This window comes from Heteronotia binoei, chromosome 1 (assembly GCF_032191835.1).
Source record: "Heteronotia binoei isolate CCM8104 ecotype False Entrance Well chromosome 1, APGP_CSIRO_Hbin_v1, whole genome shotgun sequence".
Lineage (NCBI taxonomy): Eukaryota > Metazoa > Chordata > Lepidosauria > Squamata > Gekkonidae > Heteronotia > Heteronotia binoei.
The window spans coordinates 26,605,052-26,628,544 of NC_083223.1; the positions used below are offsets into that span (position 1 = coordinate 26,605,052).

Below are 23,493 nucleotides of genomic sequence, written 5' to 3' on the forward strand. Positions count from 1 at the left end.
TAAAGGGGGACACTTTGGTTGAGCTATGGAGGCTATTATTGTATCCATACTCAGCAAACGGTAGCAACTCCACCCAATTAGTCTGTTGGTAGTTTATGTAACATCGTAAATATTGTTCTAGGAGCGCGTTTACACGTTCTGTCTGTCCATCCGTTTGAGGGTGATAGGCGGAACTCAACCCCTGCTCCATGCCTGTTAGTTCGCAGAACTCCCGCCAGAAGTTGGCAACCAACTACGTGCCGTGGTCGCTAATGACCTTATCGGGGAAGGAGTGTATTTTAAAAATGTGTTGAAAAAATAAATATGCCAATTTCTTTGCTGTAGGCAATTTTTTGCACGGAATAAAATGCGCTTGCTTTGAGAAAGTATCGACCAGCACTAGTATTACAGTCCTGCCCTGAGAAGCAGGCAGTTCCACTATAAAGTCCATAGATACCACCGACCATGGGCGCTCTGCGGTTTGAGTGGGTTGAAGGAAACCGGGGGGGTTTCCACCCCGCCTTTTTGCCATTATGCACACTGGGCAGGTGGTTACAAATTCTGAAATGTCCTTTTTCATTTGAGGCCACCAAAATTGCCTATTGACCAGGTGTAACGTCTTTACATATCCAAAGTGGCCAGATAGCTTACTACTGTGACAGTGTTGCAGTATTTCTTGCCTCAGTGTTTTTGAACATATAATTTCCCATCTTGGTACCAAAACCCACCTGTCCCTTTAGTTAATCCTTCTAGTTTTTCAGCGCCCTCTCGCTCCGTTTCTTCTATTAGTCTATTGCCCTCCCACGGTTCTGGTACACCCCTTTTCTTCCCCGACCAGGCGGTTACGGTGCCGGCCACCGCGCTGGGAGGGATGATGGAGTCCACCACTTCCTCCCTCTGACCTTCGTGTTGGGGCAGTCTGGATAGCGCGTCGGCCAAGAAATTCTTTGCCCCGGGTATGTGTCTCAGGGTGAAGTCGAACTTTGCAAAGAACCCCACCCACCTGATCTGCTTTTCAGTTAATTTCCTACGGCTGGTCAAAGCTTCTAAGTTTTTATGGTCGGTCCAGATTTCAAATGGCACCCTCACTCTCTCCAGCCAGGACCACCATGTTTTTAATGCAAAAGTCACTGCAAACACCTCCTTGTCCGATACTGACCAGTTGTGTTGCTCTCGTGAGAATTTTTTAGATATGTAGGCACAGGGTCGCAATCCCCCCTCAGAGTCCTTTTGCATTGGTATGGCTTCTACAGCTACATCGGAGGCGTCGCATTGAACCACGAAGGGCTTAAGTTCATCGGGATGGCTCAATACTGGCTCACTTGTGAACAATCGCTTAAGCTCCTCGAACACCTTCTGGCATGCTGGTGTGTCAAGTCTGCTGTATTTTGGTCAAGCTGCATCCTAACATTGGTTCGGAAGTAAAGGGTTCTGGGTAAACCACACTGAACACCGAATGCTGCTAGCTAACTTTCCTCACCCCCTCACCGTCCCTTTGTTGTGTAGCCTGCTTTGAAATGGTGATATGGGAACAAGATAGTAGAGCCTTCTCAGGCCGGGTGTCTGTGGGAGTGTGAAGGCGCCAAGGCCTCAGCTTGGGAACGAAGTAGTAACATCCTGATGTGAATATATACTGCATAGAATGCCCCTCCCTCAGGAATCCTTTTGATCTATACCTTAAATGCTTGGTTAATGTCTATGTACCCCAGTCCTTCAATCTCTATCATGGTCTATAGTTCTGTCTCCAATAAACTATAACTTTGTTTCAACCAAAGTCTCGTTATTGAATTCAGCCGACTTGACATTTTGAAGGACTCCCTATCTTGGAGTTCAACCTTTCCGGCAACTTGAAAGGCTATGACCGACCAGACTCCGGACAACGGAGAACTCCCAGCCAGAGCGGAGGGGGCCGAGACACCCTGGCACATCCACAGTGCCAGAAGGACCGCGGCCTCCCCCCCCCCCCCCAGTTTCAGATAGTGGTTACCCCCCGGCAATACCAACCGAGGACTTCCACCACGCTGATGGACCAGGCCCCGATCCGCCGGGAGGCGATCATGACCCGCCACACCAAGCGGGTTCAACTGGCCGAGGCCGCAGCCGCCAATCCAGGTGAGCCGGGCGAAGGAGCCGAAGCGCCCATGACCCAACTCCCGGGCGGCGGAGGCGAAGGTGCGGAGTGTGGGGCAGAGGACGTAGGACCGAAGCCCAAGGACCCACACGATGAGGACTACGGGATGTTCCTGTCGATGGTCCGCCGTGAGGTCGACGGAGCGATAAGGGACCTCAAAGAAGAGATGCAGACCCTGACCGCGCAACTGGGGAGAGCACTGGGAGTGACCGGGACGCGCCAGCCGCAACCAGGGTTGGCGGGGCCCCGAGGCCGCCCAAGCCAACTGGCGGCCGCAGCCCCTGCGGGAGGCGTGGCTCCCCAAGCACCGGTGGCACCCCCCGCCGCCCTGGCGGCACCACGGGACCTGAGAGGGGGCCGAGAGCTGGATGCCACCTTCAATGGGGACCCGGAATTTCCTGGCAGACGCTCTGTCCAGACTCCCGCAGCACGAGAGCCAGAGGGAGGAGGTGGTTGACTTGCTAATATCCCCCACGCAAGTGGCGGCTATGGTCACCACCCGCTCGCAGAAGAAAAGGGAGCTGGAAGGGATCAGTCGCGATCGCATCGCCTTAGAGTCCGAAAGGGAGGGAGGAGGGCGGCCTGAGGGGGTGCAGAAGGGGAAAGATGGGTTGTGGTACAAAGGAGAGAAACTTTACATCCCGATGCCCCTAAGGAGAGAGATCCTGCAACTCTGCCATTCGTCCAAACTGGCGGGGCATTTTGGCTATGTAAAAACCTTGCACTTAGTGAATCGGCAGTTCTGGTGGCCGTCCCTTAGAAGGGACGTGTCGGAATTTGTGACAGGCTGCCCGGTGTGCATAATGGCGAAAAAGAGGGGGGGAGCCTCCCGGGCTATTACAGCCACTGGAGACGGCCAAACGCCTTTGGGCAATCGTGTCCATGGATTTCATAGTAGAGCTCTGTCGGAGCGGGAGTAGCAGAGTGAGGGAGATGACTTGCCCGACACAGGGCTTCAGGAAAGAAAATCAGGCAGACACGTGCAACTAGTGCCAAAAGGTGTATTAACATATATACACAACAAGTGCTCTCTTGTGCAGTCTATACAATATCACCTCCACGGACAAAGTGCTTCGCCTAACCACCATCTCACAGGGAGAGACCTGTGTGATGCACACACAGATCATATATAGTCCAAGCAGCCAATCCTGGCCATGCTGACTCAGCAGATTGCATCACTTGGCTTCTGCCGGCTCAAGCCGGTCTGCTGATCAGGTCACTGTGACCTAGCCTGGCAGCTAGATCACCAGCTGTCATACTGTAGCTGTCAGACTGGGTTTATGTAGATTCTTGCTCCAACACACCTCCTAATCTATTTAAACCCAGTGCACCAAAACACTTTACACAGTTTACATACATGTCCACCAGCAACATTACAGTTCATATTTACGTAGCTCGGAACCCTTTCCGGAATTCGTTCAGGAACTCATCATGATTGTAAAACACATCATCGTGTTCCTGTTCAGCCAGCTCTTTCAGACGCTTGGCTTCAGCCTCCTTCTCCCTTGCCTCGCACTCTGCCACCCAGGCTTTCCATTTCTTAGCCTTTTCTTTTAACATTTCCTCAAATCCGGGTGGGTCTGGATTGACAGTCAGAGTGACATAGGGACACTTGTACCTAGCGGGACGTTGGCCTTTGGTGGACCTGGCAGACACCCGTGGCCCTGTGCTTGGACCAGCTTTGTCTTCTTCGGGTTGCTCTGTTCCCACCTCCTGGGCTGGTTGCTCTGCCCCTGTAATTGGGTGTTGAACCTCCTGACTCTCACACTTTACCTCCAGTTCCTGCATTTGAGGCTCTGCCTCCTGACTCTGCTCGTCAGGCTCTGTGCCAGCATTCGGCTCACCTTCTCCAGCCCCACTGGGTGCCACCTCCTGGGCTGGAGTTCTGGGCTGCGCTCCAACATCGTTATCGCTACTTGGCAGCAGGACAAATTGTTTCTGCAAGGAGTGCAACCTTGGCCAGCTGCTTTCTTCATTGAACTGGGCACTCTTACTAAGTGTTATCTTGCTTTTGCTATTGCAGAAACGATAACACCTGGCCCTTGGCTTGTAGCCCAGAAAAATTAGGCTCTCTGCCCGGACATCCCCCTCCCCGCTACTCGTGGAGTGGATGCCAACCCGAGCCCGTGACCCAAAGACTTTTAAAGAACTCAAATCTGGGGTCTTGTTCAACAGTAACCTGTAAGGCACATTTTTCACAGTATTACACCAAACCCTGTTTTGCAAAAAAACAGCTGCATGTATGGTTTCTGCCCAATAGGTCATTGGCAGTTGTGCATCCTCTAACATGCAATACATCACATTCTGCAATACAGCCCCATGCCCATTTTCTCGGGGCGTTGCCGGGTTCGTCAGACGGTGGGCAATGCCCTTGTTCTCCAGCCAACGTTTCATCTGGTTAGATAAGAATTCCCCCCCTCTGTCGGTTTGTACAGCTAGGAGATTAACCCCTAATTGTCTCTCCACTGCTTTGACCCACTTGGTGAATGTCTTATACACCTCAGACTTATGCACCATGGTGAAAACCCACGCGTACCTCGTGTGGTCGTCGGTGGCCACCAAGCAGTATCTCCTCCCCGACAGACTCTTTGGCAATGGGCCAATAACGTCTAAATGGACTAGTTCCAGGGCTCGTGTGCTTTCCCTTGAGCTTTCTTTAGCAACAGCACACGCCTTGCTTTTGGTCTTCTTGCAGACCTGGCAATCCAAGTAACATTTGCAAGGATTTACTTTCAAACTAGGCACAAGCTCCAGGGTTTTCTTTAACGCCCTAAATCCGCAGTGCCCGAGTCTCCTATGGAGCAAATGTATACAATTATTGTGCACAGGCTCATTCGACACCTGAGCCACCTGGGCACAATCACTCTGGACCACATACAGTTTACCTTCCCTCCTTCCTGTCACAAGCAACTTTCCCCCACCTCCCAGGATTTTGCAGCAGGTTTTCTCAAATCTCACCTGGTATCCCTGGTCAAACAGTGTGCTAACACTCAACAGGTTAGACTGCAGTGAGGGTACATACAACACATTTTGCAACATACATTTCAGTGCAGGAAATTCCACATTGCCTGAGCAAACAGAATTGGCAGTGGTCCCATCAGCCAATCTCACATACTTATGCTCAGGACTGTCAATGTTTTTCAACAACTCCTTCTCGCAGCAGAGATGGCTCGTTGCCCCGGAGTCTAAAATCCAAGCAGACCCTGTGCTCTCTACTGCAGACGTGACCAGCCGGGTTGCTTCCTCACACGGGCTGGCGGTCCTCCGCTCTCGCCGCACACGCCCCCGCCTCTTCTCCCTCTCAGGGCAAGCTCGGAGCAGGTGCTGCGACGACCCGCATCCATAGCAGCGACGGACTGCGAACGCAGTCGGCTCCACTTCCTCCACCTTCGGACGCCTGCCAGCAGCAGAAGCTGGCTCATTCTTGGCTGTCTTCCCGGACACACCGATAACAGCACGCTGCCCGGCCGACACCCCCGGACAGCTCACGGCCGCAATTCTCTCTTGGAAGTCAAGCAGGTGGGCACAGACGTATTCCATGGTCAGGGTCGCTACGTCCACCGTCTCCAGAGAAGTTATCAGGGGAGTGTACTCAGGTGGCAACGACGACAGCAAAATGTACACTCTGTCGTCTGGAGCTACAGTCTTGCCTCTTGCCTCCAGCTCAACGAAACAGTCCGTTAGCCGTTTGATGTGATCTTTCACACACCCTCCAGCCGGCATAACGGTGCGGAACATCCTCCTTGTCAAGGCCATGAGGGAACCAGCAGTGGTGCTAACATGCACCGCACTCAACGCGTCCCAGGCAGCCTTGGGAGTGTCCTTCCCTCGCACATAAACCAGCTGGTCATCTCCTATAGACAGCACTATGTTGGCCAGTGCCTTATCCGATAACACAGTCTCGGCAGGAGATAAGTCAGCAGGGGGGTTACTCACGAACAGCCATTGCCCTTCACGCTTGAGGTAGTGTTGCATTCTCAGGCTCCACACCGCGTAGTTGGCTGAGGTGAGCTTCTCAACGGCTACTCCAAGCTGTTGCTGAGCCATCGTGCCGACTCCTCCTCACGGCTGGCTGCCGACGTCCCTCTGGCTCTCAAACAGAGAACGGTGGTGCTTCTGTGTCCTTCACCGGCGTTCCTCGCCTCCGGCTCTTTCCAACCTCACAGTCAGCTCAACTCTCAACTCTCTCCTCCGCGCAGCGGAAGCGTGCTGGGCCCATAACCCTGTCGGAGCGGGAGTAGCAGAGTGAGGGAGATGACTTGCCCGACACAGGGCTTCAGGAAAGAAAATCAGGCAGACACGTGCAACTAGTGCCAAAAGGTGTATTAACATATATACACAACAAGTGCTCTCTTGTGCAGTCTATACAATATCACCTCCACGGACAAAGTGCTTCGCCTAACCACCATCTCACAGGGAGAGACCTGTGTGATGCACACACAGATCATATATAGTCCAAGCAGCCAATCCTGGCCATGCTGACTCAGCAGATTGCATCACTTGGCTTCTGCCGGCTCAAGCCGGTCTGCTGATCAGGTCACTGTGACCTAGCCTGGCAGCTAGATCACCAGCTGTCATACTGTAGCTGTCAGACTGGGTTTATGTAGATTCTTGCTCCAACAAGCTCCCCTCTTCAAGGGGGAAAACAGTGATCCTGGTGGTGGTGGACACGTTTTCAAAGCAAGCCCATTTCATCCCTTGCACACAGCTACCCACCACGAGGAAACTGGCGACTTTGTTCTTTGATCACGTGGCAAAACACCACTCAATCCCCGACAAAGTCATTAGCGACTGCGGGCCTCAATTCGTTGCCACCTTCTGGCGGGAATTCTGTAAATTATTAGGGATGGAGCAGGGGTTGAGTTCAGCTTACCACCCCCAGACTGACGGACAGACAGAGAGAGTGAACGGGGTGCTGGAACAATATTTACGATGCTTCGTGAGCCAACGCCAGTCCGACTGGGTAGACCTACTCCCGTTTGCAGAATACGCTTACAACAACAGCACTCATAGCTCTACCAAAGCCTCCCCCTTCTCAACTGTTTTTGGGTATGAGGGCAAACCAATCCCTATGCTGCCTGGGGGGGGGGGAGACCCGGGGACATCCTCAGCCTTTGAGCAATGGTGGCAGGGACCCAGCCAGTGCTGGCCGGCCATCCAAGAGAACTTGAAAGCGGCCAAGGAGGCTTACAAGAGACAGTATGACAAATCCCATGTGCCAGTTTGGGATTTAAAAGTTGGGGACTCAGTATTTCTGTCAATGAAAAACCTACCCCTCTCCCAACCTTCAAAGAAGCTAGCTTTTAAGTTCCTGGGTCCATTTAAGATCAAGCGAGTGATTAACCCAGTGACGGTAGAGTTGGATTTGCCTCCTGCACTTGGTAAAGTCCACCCTGTGTTTCATTGCAGCCTGCTCCGCCGAAGTCCGGAACCGTCCAGTTGGCACCCGCAAGCACCAGCAGCCCTCCCCCTCCAAGGGGGATGCCGGAGCCTACCGGCCCTAGAAGTCCTGGACTGTAAACGGGAACAGCTCCTTCCCCGTGCCCGTGCCGCGGAGGGAGCTTAAGGGGGGCAGTATGTCATGTCTGCTGTATTTTGGTCAAGCTGCATCCTAACATTGGTTCGGAAGTAAAGGGTTCTGGGTAAACCACACTGAACACCGAATGCTGATAGCTAACTTTCCTCACCCCCTCACCGTCCCTTTGTTGTGCAGCCTGCTTTGAAATGGTGATATGGGAACAAGATAGTAGAGCCTTCTCAGGCCAGGTGTCTGTGGGAGTGTGAAGGCGCCAAGGCCTCAGCTTGGGAACGAAGTAGTAACATCCTGATGTGAATATACACTGCATAGAATGCCCCTCCCTCAGGAATCCTTTTGATCTATACCTTAAATGCTTGGTTAATGTCTATGTACCCCAGTCCTTCAATCTCTATCATGGTCTATAGTTCTGTCTCCAATAAACTATAACTTTGTTTCAACCAAAGTCTTGTTATTGAATTCAGCCGACTTGAATTCAGTCCATGCCAGCTTCGCCCCCGTTTTTTTCGCTTCAGGTCCCTTCCCTTTAGTCTTAAGTAGGTCCGTCAGGGGTAACATCACCTGGGCGAACCCCTGAATGAAGGTCCTATTAAAAATTGCGAACCCGAGGAAGGATTGTAGCTATCTACGTGTCCTCACAGGTTCCCAATCTGATACTGCCTGTATCTTAGCAGGATCCATGGCGAGTCCCTTCCCGGAAACTCTGAATCCCAGGTAATCAAGCTCGGTTTGATGGAACTCACATTTGGACAATTTAGCATACAACTTGTGCTCGTACAAGGTGGAAAGCATCTTTCTCACTAACTGTACGTGGGAAGCTATGTTTTTCGAATAGATAATGATGTCATCCAGGTACACCACTACTCCCTTGTACAGGTATTCTCTCAGGACCTCATTGATGAAGTTCATAAATACTCCCGGAGCCCTCTGCAATCCAAAAGGCATCACGAGGTACTCGAACTGCCCCATTGGAGTGTTAAATGCAGTCTTCCATTTGTCTCCCTCTTTGTCTCCCTCTTTGATCTGCACTCTAAAGTAAGCGTCGCTCAGGTCCAGTTTTGTGAAAATGGATCCTTCGGACACTGTATTCAGGAGATCTTTGATCAGGGGAATGCGGTACGCATTGGACATTGAGATCCCATTTATCCCACGAAAATCAGTGCAAAGCCTAAGGCTCTCGTCCTTTTTCCGGAAAAGCACCAGCGCAGCGTGCGGGGCGGTGGCTGGCCGGATGAAGCCTCTCTTGAGGTTCTTGTCTATGAACTTTCTTAGTTCTGCCTTCTCAGCCCACCCCATGGAGTATAGTTTGGCTTTAGGCAACTCCTGGCCGGGTATTAGTTCAATCGCACAGTCGGTGCTTCGATGCAGGAGAAGCTCATTCGCCTCTTCCTTGCTGAACACTCTACGCAAGTCTGTACTCTCTGAGAATGGATTGGACCTCTTCCACCGACACGCGCATTTTCTCATTCCTAGGGGGAGGATTAGGCCCCCCCCCAACCAGTGGTGGTGTTTACACCTTCTGTCGGTGAAGTCTATCGTTTGGTCTCCCCATTGTATATCCGGTTGGTGCTTAGCTAGCCACCCGACTCCCAATACTACGTCAAAGGAGGATGACGGAGCAATCACAAACATTTCTATGTCCCAATGATCTTCTATTCCCACCGGTACTCCCTGGGCCTCTTCTACTCAGGGCTGTCCCTTCATTACGGACCTGTCCATTTGTTCGAATTGGATCGGGTGGGGTAGAGGCTTCCGCACCAGTCCCAAAGCGTCCACTAATTTTGGGGTGATAATCTCCCTCGTGCACTCTGAGTCAATTAGAGCTCGTGCATGGATAAAGCGTTTAAGCTTTTGATTCAGCAATGTCAACGGTACAAAGAATAAAGATCCAGTTACTCTCACCCGCAATGGTGCCATTAGATCCACAACCTGCCTCTCGGCACCCCTCAGTGCAGGTCGCTCTCGTTTTCCGCCAACTCTGTTCCCCAGGGCTCCTCACTTGAGTCATCCAAAATTATAGTATCCTCATTTAGCACCGTCGATTTTGCGGTGCTTCCTCAAAATGACTCTTTGGGTCTAGTCGTAGTTTTTCTTCGGGCCCTCTGTGGTTGGCTTCGGAGTAAGAGGGGGCTCAAGTTTTCTCCGGGCAATTAGCCGCTAAGTGGTTTGGGTCACCACATCGGAAGCATTTGCTCACCGGGGGGTTTCTAGGTGTCCCCCCCTGGGCCACACTCTTCTTCCCATCTGCCTTAGTCCCTGACCGAGCCTCACATCCCCCCTTTCCTCCTTGCTGCAGTTGGCGTTGGAGGGCCACTCATTTTATATTTGTCTCTACCTCGCCCGCCAGCTGTACCCATCCCACTAGTGTGGTGGGGTGGGCTTGCTGCAGGGCTCGGTCCAGTAGGCTCGCGTTTAGCCCTCTCTGGAACTCTTCAATCTTCATCATCTCGCTCCAACCTCATACTTTGGCCGAGTGGGCCCTGAAATCGGCCGCATACTCATGCACGGATTTCGCCCCTTGTTGCATCACGCGTAAGGCTGTTATGGCCCGGGTCTCCTGGAGGGGATCTTCATACTGAGTCAGCAGTGCCTGCAGGAACCCGGCCACGGTGTCGAGCTCGGGTCCCCTCATCTTGTACAGGCTTACATACTACCTCCTGGCCGCCCCTTACAACTTCGAACCAAGGTAGTCCACTCGGCTGAATTCATCAGGGAACGTGTTCCCCCAATAGTGCATGTAGCTATTGGCTTGAATGGTAAAATACTCTATTTCCTCTGGGTTGCCATCGAAGGTGTCATCCAGCTCTCGGCCCCTCCTGTAGTCTCAAGAGGCCGGGGGTCCCGGTGGTGGCGCGGGGCCGCCTGGTTGCCAGGTGCCGGCATGTTTGGCGGTACCTGTGGCCTTGGTGCTGGTGCAACTGGTGGAACCAGCGGGGCTCTCTCTGGGTCGTGCCTCAGCAGCCGATCAATCTGCCTCTGCATCTCTTGCGCCATGAAGGTGGCGTTGGCTTGGATCTCATCCCGTAGTTCCCTCGCCATGGTAGTCATCTCCCCTCTCATGGTCTCCAGGATGTCTGGCTCCTTCGAGTTGCCTCCATCTTCCTCCTCCAACTCGGACCCAGTTGGACGGACGTCCTCTGGTCGGGGTCCACCCCGCTCATCCTCATCTCTCGTGGGGCAATCTTCCTGTCTTTCCACCGGATTCCCACCGCCCTTGCCTCCTTGTGCCAGTCTCGACAGGATGATTTCGTGGCGTGCTGGTGCTTCATCCATCAGTGCTGTAGAGGTGCGCAGTTCCCACTTCTGAGGGGTGATGAACAATTGTTATATGTGCAGAGGGGACCCACGCCCCCTGACTCTCTGAGTCCCAATGATGTGTCGGTGGGGGTCCGTACCTCTACTCCTTCGAATGGATCAGTAGGTTCTCTGTTATCAGGTGCTCTTTCAGCCATTCGGCTTGAAAGTTGCCAGGTCAGCTGAATGCTTAATAAAGGATCAGTTCCAAATTGTCAAGCATGAGATCTCAAAATAACCAGTCCTTGAATCTTGAAACAAAGTTCAGTTTATTGATAATCCATGTGGCTCATCCGAGCTGGGAAAAAAATGGAACTGATACTTTGTAACAGTAGAATACAGGCTTTAAGATGGCACATCAAAGATTCTATAAACAATTCTACATTCACGTGTGAAATTCACACGCTAGGTTCGTTATCTTTCTTGTGGCTAGCACATCCTGGGTTCAGGCCTGGCTGAGCCTGAGAACAAGTCCCAAGAGGTCTTATCTTTAAAGAGGACATTCCTGCATTTGTTAGTAGAAACGAAAGAAGAAAGGTGGGGGTTGCTACTTTGATGTGCCTTAGTTTAATTCAGGGTTAGTAACAAATCTATAATCCGAATACTATAACAGAAGATGAATATACAGTGCTTGACAACTAACTTTGGGTTCTATATGAGGGCCAAAATTGACATGATGGCAGAAATGCCTCCACCATTTTAAAATATAAAATTGGAGAATTAAAAATTCTGTGAAGACACAATCCTGATGAGGCTTTAAGCATAGCAGGATGAGGCACTCTTGCCAAAACAGCCATGGGGGTGCAGTCTTTTTGGCAATAGAAAAGGCATGAGGGATGGAACAAGAGCATCTCATCCTGCCCTGTGTGTCAAGTCTGCTATGATGCTTGAGTAGTTTAGTCACAAACTCTGGTTCAGGAAAAGGATCCTGGGTAAAACCACTCTGTATTCAGATGCTGCTAGCTTAAACTTTCCTTCCCTCCCTCCCCTCCTTTGTTATGTAGCAATGCTTGGAAATGGGAATATGGGAACAAGATTGTGGTGCCTTCTCAGAGATAGCCTGTGCTAAGAGAGCGCCCAAGGCCAGCCGGTGCTTGAGAACGATAAAATAATAACAATGTGTGAATGTGCCCTGCATAGAGTGCCCCCACCCTCAGGAATTCCTTTGATGTATACCTTAAATGTTTGCTCTTTGTGCATGCTCGCCAGTCTCTCAATCTGCTTCTACAGTCTTGCAACATGTTACAATAAACTAGAAACTTTTTTATCAAGAAGGTCTCATTATTGAAACATCAGACTTGACACTGTGTGGTTCTGATTAGGATTGGGCCCTCATGTCAAGTCCCCAACAGTTCAATGATCAATGACAGTCCACTGTAAGAATAGCTGTTTATTGATACATGACAGATCAGAGCAAGATGGTTCTTGCGGAAACTAGCTTTGGCAGGCAAATGCCCTCTACTTATATCTTATGGTAAAAGGAAGCTGTCCCTCCCTCCAAAGTTCACTTCCCAGGCCCCTTGCAGGTGCACACATAATCAAGTAGAGACAGCTCCTCACCTTGACTGTCTCTGAGATTGGGCTGAAAATTTGCTTTGCTTATTACACAAAGATAAGAGAACTGGTTAAGCAAGAAGTGAAAGTAGCATTCTGGCTAAATAGCAAGAGGCACTCTTGATACTTCGCAGCATATTTAGGTTGCCCATTTTAGGCTTTTAAAGTGGTGGCAGCATCCCCATGGCAGACACAAGGATGCCGTCACATTTAGTTTGGCCCTGAGGGATAGTTAGTTTCTGGGCTACCCCCTGACCTATGCAAATTGATGCTGCTCATTCTCCCAGTCTCCTCAGGTTCCCAGGTGCAATGTGGCTCACTGAGAAAGTCATAAGAGAGTGAAACTGGGTCATGCTTTGTGCCTTATATCACTGTCTGTTTCGTATCTGTGAAGAGGAACATGAACATATTCACCCAGACAACAAGAAGCTCCTTTTCTCTTTCTCTGTCTTGCCTTAAGCAAAGCTGTGTTATTAGCAGTGGCCCTAGGGTTGGACTCTGCAGAAGAAGGGGGGTTGACTGGTTTCTTTTGGAAATTCCATGCCATCGTGATGTGAGGCAGTGAAACTCCTGGGCAGCTTCTTTCTTCTCTCACAGCAACATTATTGAGAGCTGAGGAAGCTAGGCTGCCCAACAGGAAACTGCTTTCTGGCTGCTTCTTCGTTCATGTCCATCCTTATGTGTTCTTCCTCAGGTGCCTACAAAGAGGGCCCACCGCAGAAACTTATCAGAGGTGGCTTCAGCAGCCTTCTTGTCTTCCTGGAGAAATCTTATTCCATCAAGGTCCACAAATGCCCAAAGGACCCCATCACAACCCTATGTGTGGGGAGCACTGGAGGAAGTATCTTTTGCCCAGCCTCGTCTGAGCTGGCACAGGCAGCAGTGCTTTAAATGTTCCTCCAATGCCCATTCTCCATACCCTGAGGCTGAGGTCTGCAGATCCCCCTATAAGAAACACTGGAATAGAATATTCATAGATTTTTTAAAAAAGGTAAAGATAGTTCCCTGTACAAGTACCAGTCGTTTCCAACTCTGGGCTGATGTCACATCACGACGTTTTCACGGCAGACTTTTTACGGGGTGGTTTGCCATTGCCTTCCCCAGTCATCTACACTTTCCCCCCAGCAAACTGGGTACTCATTTTACTGACCTCGGAAGGATGGAAGGCTGAGTCAACTTTGAGCTGGCTACCTGAACCAGCTTCCACAGGGCTCAAACTCAGGTCGTGAGCAGAGCTTTGGACTGCAGTATGGCAGCTTATCACCCTTTATGAGTGGAATATGTAAAGCTTTTCCATGCTGCATTATCCAAAGGAATGTTTATTAAGTACTTGATGTCTGTCACAATGAAATGGGTTTTGTGCCTGGCGCCATTTAAAAGATCCATACGTATTTGTGAGGTCCAGATAGGCATTGGCTCCTACTAGGAAAGAATTGCATAATTGTCACAGAAGAGCACTGAGGTTCTAGAAGAGCAATCTGCTTTTGCAGCCTAACACAAGAGTTTGACCTTACAAAGGAAGTATCTGTGTTTATGTCCTGTGTATATGTATGTATATGAATCATCTGACGTGATCCAGTGCTCTTCTCTAGAACTTGCAAGGCCCAGCATATAGAGCCAAGCTCTGAGTTAGTACTCTTGCCTTATAGAGTATACAACTTCTGTTTAAAAATATTTGTATGATTCCTTTATAATGTTGTTATAACTACTCCATAATATGCAATTTGCAGTGCATCAGATCAATAACAAAAATGTATGTGAAATTAAAATGTTAAGTAACGAGTTGGATTTTCAGTTACTTACATCAGTTTCCTTTTTCTCTCCTCCTCCCACCCCTTTCACACAGGTAATCAGATCCTGTCCCTTGGGACTCTGTCAAAAGATCAAGTTTATCCACTGAAACTCAAGGGTATTTCCATCTGTTACTCTGCACTCAAATCTGCCTTGTGTGGAAATTATGTCAGTTTTGGCGTCTTCAAGTTGTATGGGGACAACCACTTTGATAATGTACTTCAGGCCTTTGTCAAAATGCTTCTCTCAGTATCCCACAGTGACTTGCTAGTAAGCAATTACTCATCTTGGGAGTCTTTATGCAAAATATTTAGTAACCACCAAAGGCTTAAAACTAAGAGACCGGGGAGGGGGGGAGTCTAGAACAGCTCAAATGCAATTTGATTTATTTCTGTTCTTACAATTAAGAAAAATCATTACTATCACAAGGTTTATTTTGGAATATTTAAAATGACATCAGGATAAGACAAGAGTTGGCTGAGCTATTTTACATGTCTGCAGCAGCCCTCTTGAATAGCAGTAGGATTGTCTCACTGTTTGTGGAGCATAAACTGAGCCCTGCCTTATTGTTTGCTGCGGTCTAATTTGGTTCACTGCCATATTGCGGCGTCTGTGATGAATGAGTAAACACATTGAGAAACAAACAACATGACGGAGGTTTCCATGTATGTATATGGGTCTAAACATAGGAGCTTTGTTTTCATTGAGCCCATGGGTATGGGGAACTAAACTCTGCCCCTTCCTCCACTGTACCTTACTACTCACCGTACCTTTGTTGAGCTAGGATGGAAGGAACATGGTGAAAGTAGGAAAACACAGCAAGATGATGAAGAAGAAGAATTTAGCTCCCCTTACCCTCATATCAAGGTTTTGTTGTGGTTTTGTTTTTAAGTTCTCTTGTATAAGCTTGTATATAATTACATGTGGAGACCCCACCCATGTGTCTAATTTGACTCAGGCAAACATTTAACAAAAATGGGGCATGTTTGCCTAAAGAGATATTTTCAACTCTGGTGTCCTAGTCATTCCAGTTGCCTGGAAATCATGGGGAGAAATCTTTTGTGCTCTCATGCCAGCACTAAAGCCCTGGTGTTGGATCGAGTCAGTGATTCTTTCAGTAGATATGACTATGATCCATTTAATTTTTTTGTTCTTAGTTGGATTGTGTAGATCCCCCCTTACCCGAAAAATATATATATATGATTCTGGCAAACTGAGAAGGAACATGTTACTCAAGCCACAGCAAGAAAGAGCTGATGCTGCAACCTGTTACAGAATAGAAGAGTGTTTCCTCTCTTCTGTAGATACAGCCATGTGCTGTGTTAACAGATCTTCAGAAGTAAATGCCCAGCAAGCCACCTCCTTGGCAAAAAAAGCAGGAAGACCCTCTAAAATGTTCCATAGATCCAGGTTGCTGGGAATCTTTCCTGCATGTGCAGTTTATGTGCACACACCAGAAGTTCCAGGTTGGAGGGATGGGTCCTTCAGTATGAAAAGGAGGAAGTAGACAGCTTCATCAATAATTGTAGGGTCTCCAGCCAGCATTAACCACTTCCTACAAATTTGACCCTACAGAAGTCACCATGCCTAGTCCAGGTCTTTCCTTCACCAGTTAAATAGTTAATAGCAATGTGTGCCATGACTGGTTGCATGACTGCCCCAGGGGTCCCCAAACTGAGTGGCATAGGGATGTGGTATAATCAGGAGGAGGAGTTGGTTTTATACAGAGTAGTTACAATCTCCTTCCCTTCCTCTCCCCACCACAGACACCCTGTGAGGTAGGTTGAGCTGAGAGAGTTCTGAGAGAACTGTAAATGACCCAAGATTTCCCAACTGGCTTTATGCAGAGGAGTCAGAGGTCACATTGAGCAGAGTCCACCGTTCTTAACCAGTACACCAAACTGGAAAGAGAGAAAGAGCCCATACACCAAACTAGAGAGAGAGAAAGAGTATCTCTGTCTCCATCTGTCTAGCCCCATGTCAATTTTATCTTCTCCTTCACAGTGCCCACTGTAACAACCATAGGATTGGATCCACTGGAAGATTCCACAGAAGGTGCTGACAGAGCAGATCTTTCACTGCCTTCCTGTAGCAGCCTGTCCCAAGACTCCAGTCCAGTGTTCCCTCTAAACTGTGTTAATGTGAGCTAACCCACAGATTTTTAGTCTCCAGCTCAGAAATTTTTGTCTTAGCACAGGAAAAATGGCCCCAGAGCAAACTAATTTATTCAGTAGCTTGCAACTTTAATGTCAGTAGCTTACAAAGTAGAATTTTTGCTCACAGGACTCCACAGCTTAAAGGGAGCATTGCTCCTTTCTGAGGACTGGGAAAGTCACAAGCAAATGCACTTTGGTATGGGGTCTGTAGCTATGGAGCCCCATGGTGCAGAGTGGTAAGCTGTAGTACTGCAATCCAAGCTCTACTCATGACCTGAGTTTGATCCCAGCAGAAGCTGGGTTCAGCCGGTTCAAGGTTGACTCAGCCTTCCATCCTTCTGAGCTTGATAAAATGAATACTCAGCTTGCTGGGGGTAAAGTGTTGATGAATGGGGAAGGCAATGGCAAACCACCCCATAAAAAAAAAGAAGTCTGCCATGAAAACATTGTGGTACAACATCACCCCAGAGTTGGAAACAACTGGTGCTTGCATAGGGGACTACCTTTACCTGTAGCTGTGGCAGGCAGGCAAGCAAGTGAAAGCCCTTCTGCTGAAGCAACTGCGAACTCTTCTGGTAGATCCAGCAGATTTGTTTTCAGATGAAGAAATATCAGTGAAGCAGTGATTGCTCTCACAGTTCAAAGGATGGGGCAGGGAGAACACTCTGGTAGTGGCATGATTGTTTACAGCTGACATACCCTTTGCTGTTTTTCCATCACAGCAGTGGTGGCATCTATGGAGAATAAATGACCAGCAAGGGAGGGAAATGTTACAGAGTAGCTGCTGTGAAATAACTTTCATTGTTCCATTGCTGTGCAGGTTGGGCCATCCTTGGAATACAAGGCATAAACATTGGCATGTTATATCTATCACACTTCCAGCCTTCCTTATGTCAGACAGCTGTCCAAGTGAAGCCACACAACAAATAGATGGTTAGGCTTTGGGAATTCCACTGTCCCTCAACTCATTTTAATAAGCCTGGGATGGTAGGGGGAGGCCAGCAGAAACTAGAAACATGTCTCTGTTTTTGCAGCATTAAACTAGTACAATATTTTTAAAGGATCATATGACTGTGTTGGGCATTGATCATGCTTTAACCAGATGTCTTTTGGAGTTGCTGGCTAACTCCAAGAGGAAGGTGGTGTAACTACCTCTTGAAATAATCCAGAATGTTTGTTACCCATGAATGGGGAAACAGTTAGAAAAAGTTAAGTAGGTTTTTGCTAAAATGGGACAGAGTGACACAATAGGAAAGAAAGGGCTTAAGAGGGCTTTCTTTCCTCTTACACTCCTCATACAGCTTCAAGCAAGAATGGATGTTCCACTCATCTTAGTCATCGTAATTGGCAAATTAAATGGCCAGCTCCTGATCTACTGTTAAGCTTAATATTTGGGATCATGATAAGTGGAACATGATCTGTCTAGAGTAAGAAGAAAAGATAACATTTAAAGTATCCACCAATATTGTAAATCACAGAGGCTTGCATATTGTATGGCAGTGAACATATAAAATTTTTTGTGTTCCAGAATTCCTTGTGTTGCCTGGAAGTTCCCACAGCCTTCAGTACCCCAGTTCCCCACAGCCTTCAGTACCCCAGTTTTGTGTAGTGGTTAAGTGTGTGGACTCTTATCTGGGAGAACCGGGTTTGATTTCCCACTTCTCCACTTGCACCTGCTGGAATGGCCATAACTCTGGCAGAGGTTGTCCTTGAAAGGGCAGCTGCTGTGAGAGTCCTCTCAGCCCCACCTACCTCACTGGGTATCTGTTGTGAGAAAGGAAGATAAAGGAGATTGTGAGCCACTCTGAGACTAAGATTTGAAGTGGAGAGCGGGACATAAATCCAATCTCATCATCACCCCATACAAGCAGAAGCAGAACAAAGAGTGCAAAGGCACCTAATAAGTAGAAATAAGCTGAATATGCAGTACAAAATGTTACTTTGACATGTGATAGGGTTAGCATATAATAAATGCAGCTTACACTGATGAATATGAAAACTAGATGGCATTTGATGTAATAATAGTCTGGAATACATTAAAATTATTTTACAGGTATCTTAATATTTTAATGGAATATTTTTAAATAATTCATATAGTTTCTCACCTATTTCCCCCTTCTCTCTCTTTCTCTTTCTTACCCAAAGCAATATCGAAAACTAAGCCAGTCCTATTACCCACTTTTGGAATGCCTGACTCAGGACCATATGAGTTTCATTACCAGTCTAGAGCCTCATGTACTAATGTATATATTCACTTCAATATCAGAAGGACTTACTGCACTGGGTAAGTATTCTGTATAATTTAGCTGTGCAAGGGTGACTGTGCTGCAATGTGGTATCAGTTTCAGATTCTATAACACTGCAATCTCCCAAATAGAACACAAAGTAATTTGTAAATACAAGTTCCTCTTTGTGATGCTTTTAAAATATTCATTAATTAGTATTCCTGCTTTGAGAAGGAAACTGACTGAAATGAACAGTATCAGGGCTAGTCTTCAGCTTGCTGGCTTCATGCTACAATTCCCTATAGATTTAGTCAAGCTTGGACGTATAATCTGGTATGGCCACAGCCTAGGGCTGTGATCTGAAAGCTGAGCTATTTTTAATTCAAGTAATTGTGACTCAGGCTGTCAGATCTTGAAGAACTTCAAACGAGGCCCAGTACTTCATTACAAAGTATAGGTGTTTATTGAGAACTAAGTTCATGAAGGCACAGAATAACTCTGATAACGGGGTTAGCAATGGTTACAACTTTATGCGGTTGTTACAGAAACAATAAAGCCAGTTCTCACACTCCCAGAGACACTTGTCTGTTCCCAGAGTCTGTTATCAGAAAAGGGAGGAAGGAGTCCTGCTGTGATGTCCTGAGCGGCTTGCTTCAAAGGACACCTGCAAATGACTCCCAGAGGCTATCTGTCATTCCTTCAATGGTTACAGTTTGTTTGAAATGCAAAGCGCTTTGATTAGTGGCCTAGCTATGAGTACATAGGGTTAGTATCAACTTACAAGATGGAGTCAGTTATGCTAACATTGTCCAGCTTAGCAAGCATGAAAAGCACAAGTTCTGACACAGGCTGATTCCGCATTTGGCATTTGCCTCCCTTTCGCTCCGAGGTTGTTCCATGCGGGTGTGATTTCCCGATTCCGCACTAGAGGATTTCTCCCGGATTCAATTCCCAGTCTGTTCCATGTGTTCTGATTCCGCATTACTGCTGCTCCCGGAGTTTCCCCCACAATCGTAGCAATTTCCCCCTCCCTCATACGTTTCCCTTTTTTTTTAACATGCATGCGTGTTCACATTACAATGCAATCATCTTTGTTTGCGTTACAACGTAATGCCAGAGGCATAATACTGGCGAAGTCACGTGTTTTCCTTTCGCCTTGCCATTGGCAGGTTATCTAAGCCCCGGGAAATCTGAGTTGGCGATCAACCATTTTTATCCACACACACTGAATGTTAAGCACACAGTTTTCTATTAAAAGCTATAACAAATTACAAACAGATGCATGAAGGTGGTGGGGGGGAAGATTTATGCAGAGAGGTTAAGGGAGAAAGTTTCCCCAACCTATCAAAAATATAAACCTATAAACATAATCAAATTCCCGTTCTCGTTTGAGGCCATACCGGGTGGGGGGGGGGATCGATAAAGGTGGCAATTGCGCATCTTTAAAGTAGTTCATGTAACATTGCTATTTATTTAGTTACGTTGTAACGATCTTATTTGAAAAAAAATATATAATAGCCAGGAGTGATTTTTATCGGAGGGGGGAAAAGTAATCATAATGCAGTGACACATTATCAAAATCACGTGGAATACCATAAAGAATGGGGGCGGGTGGAAGCAAGGGATGTATTCAGTAAAAGAAAATCACGTTACATCATTATATATTTTTCGCGTTGTAACGTGAAACGTGAATTGTTTAAAAAAAATTACTCTATTTCAGGAAAATATTGGATAATTTTCAAAGGGAGTAAAATTAAGGAAGTATGACGAAATAACTGGGCAGAATCATGGGCGTGGAGTTATGTGGGTGTGTTCTACTGATGCGAGAAGTTTGACAGCGCATTAGCATGAGTTCCGCACATAAATTTCAAGCCCCGGAACCGCATCAAAAATAAACTTCTCGCATTTTGCTGATGTCCTAAATTCAGGGCGACACTGCTTTGGAGGCAGGTCAAACTACCGCCCTGAGTCAAAATATGCGGAAACCAACATCTGCCCCGGGGGAAACACAGCACTGGAGCCGGAGCAAAGGCTAATTCGGAATCAGCCTTAGTTTGTCTGTGGATCAGGCTGCAAGCAATTTAGAGACATTTTATTTTCCTCATTTATGCCCTGCCTTTCTCCCCACTGGGAACCCAAAACAGCTTACACTATTCTTCTCTCCTCCATGTTATCTTTACAATGATTCCGTGAAGTGGGTTAGGCTGAATGTGTGTGACTGGCCCAAGGTTACCCAACAAGCTTCCATGGCAGAGTCTGAACTCAAGACTCCCAGAAACTGTTCCATCACTTTAACTGCTGTACCACACTGGCTGTTGTCTGTTCCTGTTGGGTTTCTCTATGGCATACCAAGTATATTTATAACCATGTTTTCCTACACATGGTGATTAATGAATATATATGTGTGAGAGAGAGATACATCCTAAATCAGTGATACATAGTTGGTGACTCTTTTTTATTTATTTAGAATATTTTTCTGTGCTGCTTCTTCAGAGTCCTGCTCAAGGTGGTTTAAGAACCAAGTCATTAAAACTATTTATATGCATTTTTTATATGCCACCTGAGTCTCTTCTGAGAAGCGGTCTCCATTGTGGCCCCTGTTATGAGAAAGAGGTGCAAAGATGCCTTGAGTGACACCCTGGAGGCCCCAGTCTTAGATAAAAACATTCTTTCACTGAGATCGGGGCTATAAGCTGTGCAGATTGCATGGAGATGTCAAATTTGTCCAACAGCCAGAAAGGGGCAAGATAGATGACTATTTGGATGACATGAGTTGGGCCATAAAGTTATGAGACTGTGCCTTAAATTGATTGGAGAAAATGATTCAGAATAATCCACATGGGTCTCCACTCCCAAATTGAAGGTGCTAAAGGAAATGTGTCCAGCTTTAATGGGAAGGGTTAAAAGGTCTGGATGCCCTATCAGAAGTGCATAAGCCAGGACCAGAGAACAGAATGAAGTCTGTCTCAACTAGTCTTTGTTTTTGATGTTCTATCTAAAGGGTTTGTGTCCATTCCAAGGAGGGGATTCCAAGGTAAAATCAAGGACTGTACAACTGAGTCTCCGGAGCATTATCTTTCTTCCTTTCTTTTGCAAGTTTAAACTGTGCTCACTTTCATGCCATGCTGTTTTTCCACACGTAAGATAGAAATTTCTGGCTTGGCTGGTTTGAATAACAGGCAGGAAATAGGGGGTGGGAGGGATAAGCAGCACACACTCCACACTTACATACAAATCTGCACCTCAAGTAAAAGTGCTGAGCATCAGTGGTGACAAGTGCCCCATATAACAACAGGGAGGGAGAGCAAGTGGGTTCAGTCCTCTCACATTCATACATGCTCTTCCTGTCACCATGACAGCACCAAATTCAGAATAGTGGGCAAGGTTCTTGCCTGGTGGGGCTCATGGTTGATAGGTGGTTCCCCCCTTTAAACAGCCATCACTAGAAGAACAAGTAAACTGCAACCCTGAGGTGAAGGCCTCAAAACATAGTCCAACATCCTGCCTCACACAGCAGCCAACCAGTTCTTCTGGAGGGCCAACAACAGGTCATAGAGGCTAAGATCTTCCCCAATGTTGCCTCCTGGAACTGGGATTAAAGGTTTAGTGGCTCTGAATGTGGATGTTCCTCTCAGTCACCATGGCTAGTACCAACTGATGGACGTCCTCTTTCCTACATGAATCTCTCTAACCCGCTTTTAAGGTGTTTATTCCTGTTGCTATCACTACATCCTCCGGCAACGAATTCCACATTTTAATCACTCTCTTTGTAAAGTACATATGTAGAGTAAAGTATATATGTAGCCCATTTAGAATTACCAAACCATGATTCAGTGAACAATTAAATAGCTTTTCCCCAGCAAATAATGTTGGTATCTTTAGATCTCCTTCTAAACAGATATGGATAAGATAACCTATTGGAGTGTTATAAGTCTCATTAATGAATACTAGCTAGCTATGATGACTAAACAGGGGCATACTCCCAATGGATCTGATGAATTACTGCCCAGTAAGTTTGCTGTCCACCACAGGAAACATGTATGCAGTAATGTTTTTTGAAAAGCTTAGCTCCTGGGTCAAAGGTAATAATATTCCGGGGAATGAGCAGACTGGTTTCAGGAAGGGCGCAAGTACCATCAGTCATTGCTCTAGCTGTCAACACTTGGTAGACAAATACATGAGCACTAGGGAAATCATATTGGCAACAGCCTTCATGTCTTAAATTAGCATTTGACACAATCTCAAGGCCTTGATCGTGGGGGAAGTTGAAGAAATACAGCATTGAGCCTCATCTCTTCCTAATACAACAGCTGTACAGCCAACCTACTGCCCGGGTCAGGTGCAGGGAGTCAGGACAGTTATTTGAGGCATTTACCTTAGATAAAGGTGTTAAGCAGGGGTGCAGTTCAAGTTATAGGTACATGATCTTAGACCCTGTCTCCTGAAGAATGCTTGCCATCTTCCATGTCTATCCAAGTGCAAAAGTCTGATCCTGTCAAGCATGAGATTTCAAAATAACCAGTCCTTGGGTTTTGAAACAAAGTTTGGTTTATTGATAATCCAACTCCACTGTCACTTTATTTATCACCCTATTTGAATGGCCCCAAGTATTTGTACGCGAGCTTCCTGGAAGTCTGTGGCAAAGGCAAGTTCTTTGTAGACAGGAATACAGTTTCTCCTACTTTTAAATCCCATTCTGGGGCATGTTTTTTGTCATAATGCGCTTTGTAATCCCGTTTGGCCATTTCCAGGTTTTCTTGAATTATGGACCATCCTTTCCCTAGCGTTTCCCACCATTGCTGACAGGAGGTGGGGGGGCTTGTCCCC

At 47.3% G+C, this 23,493-nt stretch overlaps 1 protein-coding gene across 3 annotated transcripts in view; it reads left to right on the top strand.

The window, feature by feature from the left end:
* Window positions 1–23,493, top strand: part of RANBP17 (RAN binding protein 17) — a 573,906-nt gene that overhangs the window by 454,747 nt on the left and 95,666 nt on the right. For all 3 annotated transcript variants that reach the window (XM_060232795.1, XM_060232776.1, XM_060232786.1), the window contains 2 exons: window positions 14,341–14,555; window positions 18,587–18,725. In XM_060232795.1, coding sequence (XP_060088778.1) covers window positions 14,341–14,555; window positions 18,587–18,725 — 354 coding nt within the window. The remainder of the gene's footprint in view (window positions 1–14,340; window positions 14,556–18,586; window positions 18,726–23,493) is intronic.